At 43.9% G+C, this 13,256-nt stretch overlaps 1 protein-coding gene across 1 annotated transcript; it reads left to right on the forward strand.

Moving 5' to 3' along the window:
• The first annotated feature begins 247 nt into the window (after positions 1-247).
• Positions 248-3,226, forward strand: msrb1a (methionine sulfoxide reductase B1a). The gene is made up of 4 exons (XM_084036732.1): positions 248-405; positions 976-1,118; positions 2,235-2,349; positions 2,606-3,226. Exons 1-4 carry the CDS (start codon positions 351-353, stop codon positions 2,623-2,625), a joined length of 333 nt encoding a protein of 110 aa, XP_083892858.1. The 5' UTR covers positions 248-350; the 3' UTR covers positions 2,626-3,226.
• Positions 3,227-13,256: the final 10,030 nt, after the last annotated feature.

Consider the following 13,256-nt stretch of genomic DNA (forward strand, 5'->3'; position numbering starts at 1 on the left):
GGCGCCACTTTCAAACTCCAGCCTTTCAGGCAAGTTTCAACTGAGGTCAAACACAGATATGCATGTTTTAACAAGAGAAATTGCGATTTCCTGGTGATGACTCCTTTAAATCAATTTATTAACCATGTAAATGATAAAACAATTATTTAATCCATAATAGCATATAATGTGTACGTTTAACAACGATTTATGATTAACATCCAGACATATGAGGGAACTGTGATTTTATTTTGAAGGCTGGACTCCTAATCCGGATGTTCTATTGTTGGAGCCGGAATATTGCTGTTGGTCCAGATAACTTTTTAACTGCTCCATAAAGACGACGGACACATCGCCCGCAAAGCAGAGGGATGTCGTTTTGTAGTTTCCTCGGTGGAGAGATCTATAAAGACCATTTCAAAACAGGTGCCTATGTTTCTTAAACTTTATTCACAGACAGTTTAGCAAAAATAGAGTTAACGATAACTAGCTAGCAACTGTTAGCTATCTAGTCATAGTAATGCTATGTAACTTGGCGGACCAAATTATCTAGCCTACTACATATCCATGTAAAATATAGCTAACCTGGTCAATTAAACATTCTAGCAGGAGTTGATACAGCACACGTGGTCGTAGAAAAGTAAATTGATAGGCATTCACTGAAACTAGTTAGCTTATGCACTTTTGTAATCCGCCGCAGGTTACACAGCAGCCCTGTTACAAAACTGCTTTGTTTACCGGATATGGGAATTACACTTCCTCTTAAAAAAAAGACACCCTTTAAACAAATATATGTTCAACATTGTCTATAAAAAAACATACTATGAATATTTCATATCCTTTTAAGGAAAAAACATTTACATGATGCGTTTACCTGTAGTTGGTACTACCTTGATGTCACTCTGAGCTAGGGTCATCCACAATAAAATGTGTAGTTAAACAGTTCTCTCCTCGTCTTGCACACCAACCATCTTCTCCCATCCTTTTACTCCTCAGGTGTTTATGTCTGCTCCAAATGTGATCACCAGCTGTTCACCAGCCGCTCCAAGTATGAACACTCGTCTCCCTGGCCAGCCTTCACGGAGACCATCCATGAGGACAGTGTGTCTAAACACGAGGAGAGACGTGGGGCATATAAGGTACAATCAGTATTTACTTTAGGTATTAAACCTGTCAGAGGATGTTTACCACATTCAGTTACACACACATTTTCAAACCACTCCTGTAAGTTGCTACCTGTAGGTAAACAGCATATAACCCTTGAACGACTAGTGATTTGAGAAATGCATCAACTGCTGACTAGTGAAGCACAGTATACCAATCAATATAAATATCACAATACCCTGTCATCAAAAAAATACAATACTCCACCTTATTTGTAGGGGTACTTTAAATACAACAGTCCTATGAGTTGTGTGTGGATGTGCGCCAGTCGGGCAGTGACGTGAGACTGCAATGAGACGCCACAAGAGCGGACGGTTTTAACTTTGCCGCAGTCAAAACATGAACTACAGGTCCCCGGATTTAGCTAACTAGAAGGATGGAGTCAAGAACTGAAGTTGAAACGAATATCAAAGCAGGCCACAAACCACTTGCTGGCTGCACACTCTGCTGGTGTATGTATCTGCCTTTGTTGTCAGAGATTTGCCGTGCATCTTCAAAACATACACTCGTACACACACACACTTCATAAATAATAAAAATAGACACGGCAGCACGGCTCTAATTACTGACCAAATGTGTAGATAAAGTTAGACTCGCCATCCTGTCTGAATATGCCCAAGTATCTCCTGGAATTCGCCAAACAAAGAGCACATTATAATACGTTAAAGTATTATATTGTGTTTCTCAGGAACATGAAATGGACGAAAAAGGAAAAGCAGGCTGGAGGCGAGAGTTACATTCTCTTCACCAAATTCGGCATAACACACACCACTTCCTACATTTTCTGTGATATCTTCCTGATTTTAGCAGCAATCCCTCATCAACTTCTCACAGAACCTCACCTGTATTTGTTACCATTTTGTATGTTTTTGTTTTGGAAGCCTCTCACTGTCTCCTGTGCTTCATTACCACTCTCAACTGTTTTACAGAACTTTTATTATTTTAGATTTTTCGCCATGGTATCGTTTCAGTATCTATTTTGAGATATTTAAGCAGGGCATCATATCGAGGTCACAATTTTAGTATTGTGACAACACTACGACTACTAGGAAATGTATGAAATCCTGATTCAGATGTCTGATGTGTTCCAGGTGCGATGTGGGAAGTGTGGAAATGGACTAGGCCACGAGTTTGTGAATGACGGGCCAGGCAGAGGCCAGTCTCGCTTCTGAATATTCAGCTCCTCACTGAAGTTCATCCCTAAAGGTAGGATAGTGGGATTATATCACAATACCATGGGGCAACTATGTTTTTTGCCCTTTGATTTTACAGCACATACTAAAATCACCAGGGCAAATATATCAGCTGATATTTGCTTTTTTATTATAGATTTTAACAAATATGTTGTTTGTATCTAATTCATTATGTTTCGTGTCTGCCTTATCAAGACAGCCTTGGACTCTGATGCATTGGCTGTAATATACAACCTTTTGAAATGTTTTTGTTTGCTTGCCCTCCACAGATAAGGTCGATGGACAGTAAGGTGAGCTATTAGAGGGGAAGTGCTGCTGGACTTTGAGAAGGTTCTCTGTGCTGCTGAAGGTGTGAACAGTAGATGACGTGTTCTGGGATAAAGCCCGTTCTGGGAACGCCAGAGCTCTGATGAACGATGGCCACACTGGACAGCAACAACAGACGACTGGTCTCAACACCTTTTTACAATGCAATCATCGCTATCTAATCATAGCCTTACTTATTGCACATTCACCGTCCCACCAGTTTTACATTTATTTATAATGATAGAGTTTGTCTCAAGACTTCTAGGATCCTATAAGCTATTTGTTATTGAGAGAGACAAAATATGTTTGTTTATTTACCTTCACAGTTGTTCTTCTGCTTTACCCTGTGAAAGTAAACACACAAGCGTACCAGTCTCTCAGAAAGCAATATCCCATAAAGCTATGAATGTAAGACTGGATGAGGATCGCTCATGATATATTAATTCATTCACAACTGCATCTACCTGTTTGGTTTGGTACTCTACTGTTTTCACTCTTAAGAAACTTTATGTAAATGGATCACAAACGAATGATATGCAAAATACATTAAAATCTATTTTAAATTAAAATACCAAATGCTCTGATTAGTAGTTGATGTCTTTTGTTTTTGTTTTCAAATATTGCTTCTAATACCGACTGAATAGTTTCAGGGCAGGCAGCAACGTCAGGCTGGACAGAACAGACGTCGCTGTGAAATTATCTAGATATCAGGTTTAACTGCGTCGCTCTATAAACTATGTTTACAACAACAATTTTCACCGATTATACATCTATGTTGGAGATACTTCTCAATGATGCAAATACTGCCATCAAGTGGAAGCAATGAGGATCAGAATTACACAAGGAGGACAGAGCTGCTGACACTTGTTCCAGTTTAAGCCGGGTAACTCTGTAAACATAAGCTTCAAACTGCACAGAAATAACAGTTGGTTTCAAGGCACAGAGACATTTAAAGTGGACACAATGTCATATTGTTCTTTCTCTGCAGGAGAAGAATTTAGATCACTTTCAGCCTGGTGAGTAGCAAAAAGAAATCCCACTGTAGTGAAAATAAAAATTCTGCTGTGTGTTCTATCTATCTATCTATCTATCTATCTATCTATCTATCTATCTATCTATCTATCTATCTATCTATCTATCTATCTATCTATCTATCTATCTATCTATCTATCTATCTACACACACACGTTTGGAGGTATCAAGCTGGACTAAATCAGATTTGCTTCATTACCTGCTATTTATCATGCAAGTTTCTGGGTTTAAGTATCAAAAGTCTGTTGTGTAAAATGTGGCTCATGGATTGGGCCATGAGTTCCGGTATGATTGACCAAGAGAAGGGCTTAACAGCACACTCATGTTCATCACTAAAGGTGACTATTATGTTTCGCACATGCACTCACACTGCAGTGAACCCTTATGATGCAACTTAAACCATTCAACCTGTTGGCCTCTTCTCCCTCTGCAGAAAAGGTCGATGTACAGAAAGGTGAGCTGTGAATGCAGACGGTGCAGCCACAGGATGAAGAGCTGCGTGGTAAAGCCTAATGGAGCTCCGGGTCACCGGCGTAGTAAGTCACATTCTTTGCCTCATTGTACCTTTTGGATCTGTGAAAATGTGTTGAACTCTACTTCATATACCCTCCTCAAAAGTGTAATTGCACGCTCCCTTCAGTTGGTGGTGCTATGTGCCAGAAAAACTGCAGCACCTAAGTATTACTGTGTGGACATGTTTCTCCTCTCTCTCTGGAGTTAATAGAGAAGAATATCCCACAATAGCATCACGTGTTCAGAGCAACAACAACAAAAAAAGAGAAAATGCTGGCTCCTTATGGCAACAACAAAGCAATAACTAGATTAATTCTTTGTGACTGGTACATTTTCCCTTTTCAATTAAATGTCTTCCAGTAATTATAGGAGATTCCAAACTGCTGCCTGCAAAAAGAAACAACAACGTTGAAATGAAATTGCTTTTCCCATATCACTAACTTGTTTGTTCATAGACATTCTTGCAAAGAAAATCAACTGATTAAGTCTCTGTTGTATTGTACGTTTGCCATATTCCCAGTCACGGCAGGAAGTAGATCCCAGATTTACCTTGATCACTTTGCCATGTAAAACTCACTGTGTTCTGCAGCTCGGCAAAGTTTCCCAGATAGCTCAGTAAACCTCGCTCCGTGGCTCGTGGTGTGGTTGGGATTGTAAACACAGTGAGGATGTGGTGGTGGTGGTGGTGGTGGTGGTGGTGGGGGGGCTGCGTTCAACAGCTCTTGTGCTGTTGAAATGCCTGCGATGGAGCAGGTGTGGCGCTGCCCGTTTCAAAGGCTGGAAGATCAGAGGGGGAGATGAAAGCTGCGTTGTCAGGCTGAGGATTAAGGAAGGAAGCGCAGACATTCGCGGATTGTAATGATGTGCGTCGGTGTGCGGCATTTAAAGCAAAGACTGTTTTGTGCAGTTGATGGTGATGATGATTTTGTCTGGAAGATCAAAACTGTTGAAGTCACTTCAGAGGGAGCAGCTGCTGCAAAAGTATTGTTTGAATGCCTGAAGTGATGATGAAGTAATACCTTCGCAGGGAAGGTATGACTAGATTAGATGGCTTTGTCGTGGATCCAGGCCCAAACCGCCTTTTGAGGGGGGGGGGTTGACGTCTGGAAGAGGGAGGGAGTGACAAACTCAACAACAGACAAGAGACCAAAAACACAAAGATAAACCAGATGTGAGAATGGGAGACGAAGAGGAAAAAGGAAATTGCCGGGAACACAGGACTGTAATTAGGAATCTTGCTATCTGCGAGAACGCTCTTTTCTGGCTGGCGTCTGAGTCCAGCTGTATGGCCCGAGAGGAGGCCAAACAGGAAGGAGGAAGTGGTAATCCACTGATAGAATCACGAGACAGACTCGCATGGCAACCGCACTATTCCTCCTGGTGACCTCTAGGGCTCATCCTGCTCGTAAGCAAATCCTTAATTGCATTAAAACCACCGCTGCTCTGAAACCTTCCCCAGTCCCAAAGGCCTCGGGGAACAACTTTAAATGCGTGTGACTCCTTCGACATCTTGTTCTAATTGTAACGTATACGAGGCCTGTTGCTTAGATGTGGATGTTTACGGGCGCTGCACCTGCTTCTGTTTTTGAGCCGCAGAGAAAAGTGTCTCATTCTGCGTTCCACGTGCCACCACGTTATATCCCGTTTCATCAAGGTAGTGCGTTTTTTTTTTCCCCCTAAAAAACATCTGTCGTCCGGTGGCTCTGCTTTTTACACGCAGAAGCTGTGATCACTTTGCGGGAGGAACAAAAAAAACCTCCCCAATGCGTGACCGTAACAGAAAATAGAGCGAGCTTCTTTCATCAGGAAGTAATGCGAGTTACCCCGCTATAATGTGATGTCTCCATTCATACATGGCGAGGGCTGCCCTCCACATGTTGCAGGCTGCATATGGCCAAACATCTGCCTTTCCCCCGGTATCCTGAACGAAAGGATAAACAAAGGCTTTTATACATGACACCGGAATGTGATTTCTACTCCGGATCTGGAGGAACAGCTCTGGAAACTCAAGGCCCCTTCCAGGTTGAGCATTGTTGCAATTCTGTCAGGACAGCATGTATTTGAACGAGTCGGGGGTTTATGAAAACCAAAAAAATGAGAATGCATTAGCTCGTCCTCTCCGAGTGGCCCGGCAGTGAACCGCGATGTGAAATGTGCAGTTTACTGAGCATATAAACAGATTTTATGCAGTGTGGGTATAAGAAATGCATATCTTGACAGCCTGTGTTGGTTATAAACACTGTAAACGTGGAATGGGGAGTAATAAAAACGCAATTACGCCGAGGAAGAAACAATGAAAAACCTCAATTCTCTGTTCATTCCAACAAAATGTCAACAGTTTAAACATGGGAGGAATTGCGCGGCGAGGCCAGAAAAGCGGCCCGTAAAATCCCAAGTATGAGGGCTCGCAGTGAAGAAATAAACAAGGAGGGATTATCTTCAATGGCTTCTGCCGTCTTCATTGTCACCTTTATCACACGATCACATTCCTGTTTCTGAACGCCACCATCAATAACACAGAGAGGTTTTTTTTTTTACATACATGTATTTGCAAACATCCCCTGCTATCTGCACGGTGATCTGCTGGGAGATAGACCCCGAGACAGCAGCCCAGGTTGGTCTGAAAGCTTCAAAGGAATGCTTGAGGTGGGTGGTTATTGTTCACACAGATCAGGGAGAGGGGTCCCTTATTCTCGGGGGTTGCCACCGGATCGACTGTGGGATAAGAGAGGCGGGTTTAAAACGGGAGAAGAAGAAGACCGGCTGATTGTGTGTTCTTTGATCCTACCTGGATCAGAGACTATGAGATCGGAGAGGCCTCATAGGTGGGCACAGTAATCCAGAAAGAAACTGGGGACACGCTGCCGTCAAACAGACGCTCTCGACTTCCTGCGCGACTTTCAAAGTCCGAGGCCGGTGAAGAAAAATGATCAAATGAAGCTCTCTGATGAAAGCGCGCCAGAGGCGAGGAACAATTTATCAAACACGCGCCCGTCTTCTGAGTCTGGAAATAGCAGGACGTTTTTAGATTTTCAGCTGAATGATTTAAAAGGAGGCTCGGCTCACAGATAGTGATGGACTGTGGAAAACGTTGTATTTGTGAGTCCAAGAAATGGCCGTTTGGAGAGGTCTTTATGAAGACGCTACCGAGGAGAAGAAAGTAATTACCTCAGACTTTCCCTGGGTACGGTGCCACAGAACATCTTTACCTCCACCCTGCCAAACCCTAAATTTGTGGCTGCTCATCCTCTGTCATCTTGCTTCCTAATACCCAGTGTGCTCCATAGGAGACGAGCATATCTGAGCACGCTCTTTTTCCCCTTCGATGTGTGTTTGCAGCACATATATATATTCATACAGTCTGTATGAAGTTCTGTGAAGCCCCACAGGGCCCGGATGGGTGGTCTTAATAGTGAAAATTGCTGCTTTGGCCGTGCTGATTGTTAACTTCTGTGCAGAGAATGTTCAGAGGTGCCTGAGCTCCTCGGTGATTATAACCCAATCAGGAACCTATAATCAGTCTCAGCATTTTTTTTTTCTGTGGATGTTGTGATCGACAGAAGGTCACATTTGCATCTTTTTTTTTTTTCTTTTTTAGCAAAAATCAACAGGAAGGAACTGTTATAGGGAGAGATGATCTGCCAGAGCATTTGTACTTTTGTTAATCCATGTGTGTGTGTGTGTGTGTAGTTTGACATTTTGGGAAACACAATTTCTGGAGTTAGATGAGAAGAATAATTCCTCTGTCATTGCTGTCCGTTAAATGTGAAGCAGCAGCAGGTTGGCTTAGCTTCGCATAAAGACTGGAAATATGGGGGGAACAGTTAGCCTGGCTCTGTTGAATATTAACCAAATCTGCTAAACGGCACGGATATTCCCCAAAAGTCTTGATCTATTACCGTAAAGCACATCGAGCCTCTGTGACACGGCATTTAACCCCGAAGAATACTTGTAATACTGTTTTTAAATGAAGCCTTTAACAATTCTTGTTTGTTGGATCACATCTGGATCCCCCTGGTTGAATGAATGAGGGGGAATTCCACATACATCTCCAGCTTTATGCCCCTCAGCACCTATTGTGCAACACACACACACACACACACACACACACACACACACACACACACACACACACACACACACACACACACACAGAGTTTTACCTTTTTTCACCGCAAGTCCTCAAAGTAGTCAACATTAGAGCCAACTATCTTTCTCAACTTTCTATTAATCACCCGCTTTTATATATATGTCAAAAAAAAAAAGAAGATTAATATATCTTCAGCATCAACGTTTGGCACGGACAAACTTTATACTCCACGTTTGCACTTTTATTCTCTTACTTTAGTGCCAGAAAAGCAAATGCCCTCTAATCTCGCCCGTCAGTCACGCCGCGGTAATTGTTTCGCTCGCTTCCTCGGCCTCTCCCTATTGGCTCGTCACTGTCCTGGCTTTGAAGCACGCCATGTTACGCCAAACACTGAAGACTAAAAACAGCGAGTTGATTCCTTGTGTAATTTTCCTCCGTTTTCGGTGACAATTATTGCTCGGTGAAAAACAACATCCAGATTAATTTTGAATGTATTTTCGGGGGGGATGTCCGCAGGAAAAGCCTCGCTGCTGTCGTTTGGACCAGCAGGCTCTGTTGTGTGTCCCCTGAAAACACAAACCTCAAAACCCAAAGTGAGACCAGATGAGAGCTACAGGAAGGAGAGGAAGATTTGTGTTTGAGTGTGCGTGCCTGCATGTGTGTGTGTGTGTGTGTGTTGGTAGTAGGGGTTAAAAAAGAAGAGGTCAAAGACTCAGAATACATTCCCACAGGAATGAGGCTCACAGACAACCCGATGTGATTATCAGCTTTACGACAAAGTGAGGGTGTGGTGGTGGGGATGTTTGAAAGAAAGAGGACAGATATTCAGTATTATCCTGACCGCAAGGCCAAACTATGAACCTGTAGCGATTTGTTAGCGGAAGTCTTGAAAATTTCTGTGGCGGAAAAAAAAGAAAGAAATAGTTTGACATTTTTGGGAAATAAGCTTTTATTGCTTTGTTGTACTCAAATAAACGACCTCAGACACAGTAAAGTGCAGCGGCGCGGTCATAAGAATGGAATTCCGAGTCGGGGACTCGGAGCAACATGGCGACACAGAGGGAATTTTCCTTACGTTGGGAATTATTTAGCTTATTTATTTAATTGCAGCATTAGATGGGAAGTTTGATAGCACACTCATAATTGTACGGTAGCTAGGCTACTAGTTTACAGGTTATTAGCTTAGCGTAGCATAAAGACTGGAAACACGGTTTACTAGCTAGCCCGACCCAATTTCTTACGTATTGTTTTAATTTTTTTCAGTCCGATCAAGCCAATTCCCCTTACTTAGTTTGATTTAAATAGAAATTCGGACGACAATTAAAAAGCACATGCTGCCGTATTTGTCCAATTAATATGAACGTTTCCCCACAGAAAAATAAACATGGAAAACATCAATCCCTTAAGTGAAATATCACCTTTTTTTTAAAGTTCATTAATCTCCACCGGCCCAGTTTGTTCCTGGTGGGTCACATATTTGCACCGCTCTCCCGTCCCCTTTGGCCAAAACAACCGTCAGCGGCGTCACTGATGGTTTGCTTGTTTGAGTCGCACATGAGTTTTTTTTTTTGTTGCATTCCTGTGAAATGCAGACTGGCCCCACAGGGTAGAAGCCCATCTCCTGTTTCTGCAGCATGAAACAGTTTCACACACACACACACACACACTGGCCTGCAGGATCTCACAGGACAGGTGATACTATTTTAGCAGACCTGACTCAACAGTGAGGCACTGGACTGAGCAGTTGTTTTTTTTTAGGATGACAGCCCATTTTTCTCACAGTCGATGTGACAAGTTGGAATTCGAAAAACATGGGAAACTCCAGAGAGGGGAGAGACAAACTGCTGTGGTTTTACACCAGTAATTACAGTCAGTTAACACCCATCCGATGAGTGTTTTTTATTTACAGAGATCCTCCAGGTTTGACTTGAAATGAGCGACTGTCCCCCCTCCCTCCCCTCCTCCGGTTAACTGATGCGACATTCACCCAGTTGCTTGTTCACACGCATCTTTAGCCCGTCCAATTGTTTTTGCATAAACTAAATTAACGAGCACTTCCATTTGGGTGGCGGTTCGGGCCCTCGGCAACAGTAGCGCAGTGTTCGATCCAACGGTCCGTGTCACTGGATCGCAAAAGAAAAAGAAAAAAGATGGTAAGAAAGTTGTTTTTCACACACTGGGCGGAAATAGATGGTGACAGTGACACATAAAAGGCTCCGGGCTGTGGTCTGGAGCTGACGTCATGGCAATCAGCTTTTTAAGATGACGAGGGCCTTTCAATGAAGGAAAAGCCACACGGAACCGCCCCACAAGCAACAGTCGCGGATTTGGGTACCACAAGCGGTACATGTGCACGCAGACTGGGAACAATAGGGCCCCCACAGGCACATGGAAGCATGCATAACAGGAAGGAATTAAAAAAAAGTCTCTGCACGCATATTGACAGACTTCACAGACGGTCGGAGACGCGCTGCAGATGAAAATCCTTCACCTTTCCGCGGCTCCGTCAGATTTGCAGCCACACGTCTTTCGAGCTGGGAGGCATGAAACTGTATACCGAACTCATCAGCGTTGTCTGTTTTTTAACCTTTTTTAACCTTTTTTTCTAACACACATTCAAGCACGCGCAAGTTGCCCCCCCTCTCCTCTCCTTGTACCTCCACCCTTCTTACCCACTTAGGAGCCGACCGCCATCCCACTTTGCACCACAGAGCTGTGGATTAGAAAAACGGAGGCATTTCCCAAATGGTCCTGCGGCTCGTGCGATGACATGATCGTCATTTAGTTGAATTCTCCCGGTGCCCTTTAGAGCCCCACTCTCCTGCTACAATTAAGCACCGGAGGAAGGTAAATAAGAGTTTGAAAGCGTGAGGCTCCTGTGCAGACTTGCTCCCCGGAAAGGCATTTTAGCTTTTATTGCCGACATGAAAGACACATTGAAAATTGTTCTGTGCAGCTGGTTCAAGCAGTCAAGGAGGTCCTTGCATGCATTTTTTTTTTATTTGTTTGACAAAATGTCTGCGGGTATTTTATCTCCATACATGTATATGAATTACGTGATTACCTCCTGGCTTTGGGAGCTGCCCAAATCAAACCCTTCCCTGCGATATAAATGACTCCCATGTTGAACTCATGAAGGTCCCGACACTGTTTAATGCTTTCAAGGCTGTTGAAGGCTGTTGCGTAAGCGCCAAACATCTCTCCTCTCAGATCTTTGTCCTTTCAGCAGCGTCTCTACAAAGCTGCAGGGGCCAGTCTGGGAGTCTGGAAGTCCTCCTGGGGGGGGGGGGAGAAAAGGTCGATGCACCTGTGTGAAGGTGGCGGGACGCGGCGGGATGAAGGGTGGGAGGAGAAGAGGAAGATGTGAGGGGTGGGACAATGTGTGTGGATGAAGAGATCAAAGTGATTTCTTTCTTTCTTTTTGTTGTTCGCTCCTCCGTCTCATCCATCCATCATTCCCGCTGACTTTGCTTGTACGTTTTGCAGATGAAAGTTTGGGAAGGCTCCGGGAGGAAGGTGGGGCTTCACAGTCGCTTTGTTCTCGGCTTTTGTATTCACTGAGCCTCCCTACCTGAGGGCTCGGCCATTGAGCGTCTAACATAAAGCAGAGTGTGTGTGCGACATCTTTTATTTCTTCAAAGGAGCTGCACTTAAGACACCAATGTGAGCCTTCGGACGGGATTGTTTTGGGATCGTAACCACATCAGGGCGTAGAACAGCGCCATTCAAACAGTAGGGAAATCCTCTGATGCAGCCTACGTAGCCGACATCTTCAATCTGGAGTTCATTACATCCCCGTTCCAGACACAATAAAAGCTTCCATTTGTGGAGGGGGGAAAACTACAGCCATACCTCCGCACCGCTAAATGAGTATCTCCTGGGCGGTGGTTTGGAAGATCTGTCACGAGTGGTTTTAGGGAGATTCTGCCGAGTATCTTGTGGCTATCGATAATGGCCGACAGACTCTTCCTCATACTGGGAAATTACTAAATGGGGAGTGGAACATTCTGCTTTTGCTGAGGAGGATTTGTAATTTGCTTTAATGGCTGACACATGTACGCGGCATCAGCGGGCCTCTGGCTATGGAAATCTCGATCGGTGGTGATCACGAGGGGAGGGGGAGGCAGTGGCACACCTGAAGGCACCACGGTTGGAAATGCAGTCTGGACAGCGCATGTTTGCAGGAACAATGTAGAGACTTACACATTTACGGAGAGAGATATTATTCCACCCCGATCCTACACACACAGGCACGGCTCACAACTCGCACGCCGTTTTTTTGTTTCCCCAACACGGCCGCCGCCTTGTTTGTTTCTCTAATCTCGCTGTTTACATTTCGCCGTCCAAACCTGTCAGTTGGAGCTCCAACTGGAGCAATTAGCGCGAAGGGAAAAAAAGCAAATAAAAAAAATGTCTGATGAAAAGCGAAGCGCTGGATCCTGACCTCATTCTGACTGAATCTGCCTCCAGCCAGCAGACAGTCACTTCCAAAGCTGTGAATTCCTCAGTGCCAAGCAAAGGCACGGCCTCGCTGTCGGATGGATTTACAATGGCTGTTTGTGCTCCAAAACATATCATTATTCTATATTTGCCTCGGTCATGTCAGAATCCGCAGGGACCTTTTGTTTGAGCACTTTTTCTTTTTTTTTTTTCTTCTTCTCCAAACTGGTTTCACGTCTTCAGAAGGCCAAAATCGCAATCACAGGCTTTGTAGCGCTTTACTTTGAAATCGTTATATATTCTTCAAAGGATTAGCATTTAGCGTGATGCTTTCTCCGTCCCGACTTAGATGAGAAGATTGATTCCGCCCTCGACCTCGTCACCGAACTCTGGACAAGAACGTGAATAAGAGCACGGTATAAAGCAATAATTCATTCTTAATGTGCCAGACTGTCTCACAGTTTGGGACCAGTTACTTCCTGGAGTCTTTGCTTGGTTGCCAAGAAATTGTCCAGCTCATAAGCCCCCGTAAAATGGCA

This window comes from Eutrigla gurnardus (assembly GCF_963514095.1).
Source record: "Eutrigla gurnardus genome assembly, chromosome: 20".
Taxonomy (NCBI): domain Eukaryota; kingdom Metazoa; phylum Chordata; class Actinopteri; order Perciformes; family Triglidae; genus Eutrigla; species Eutrigla gurnardus.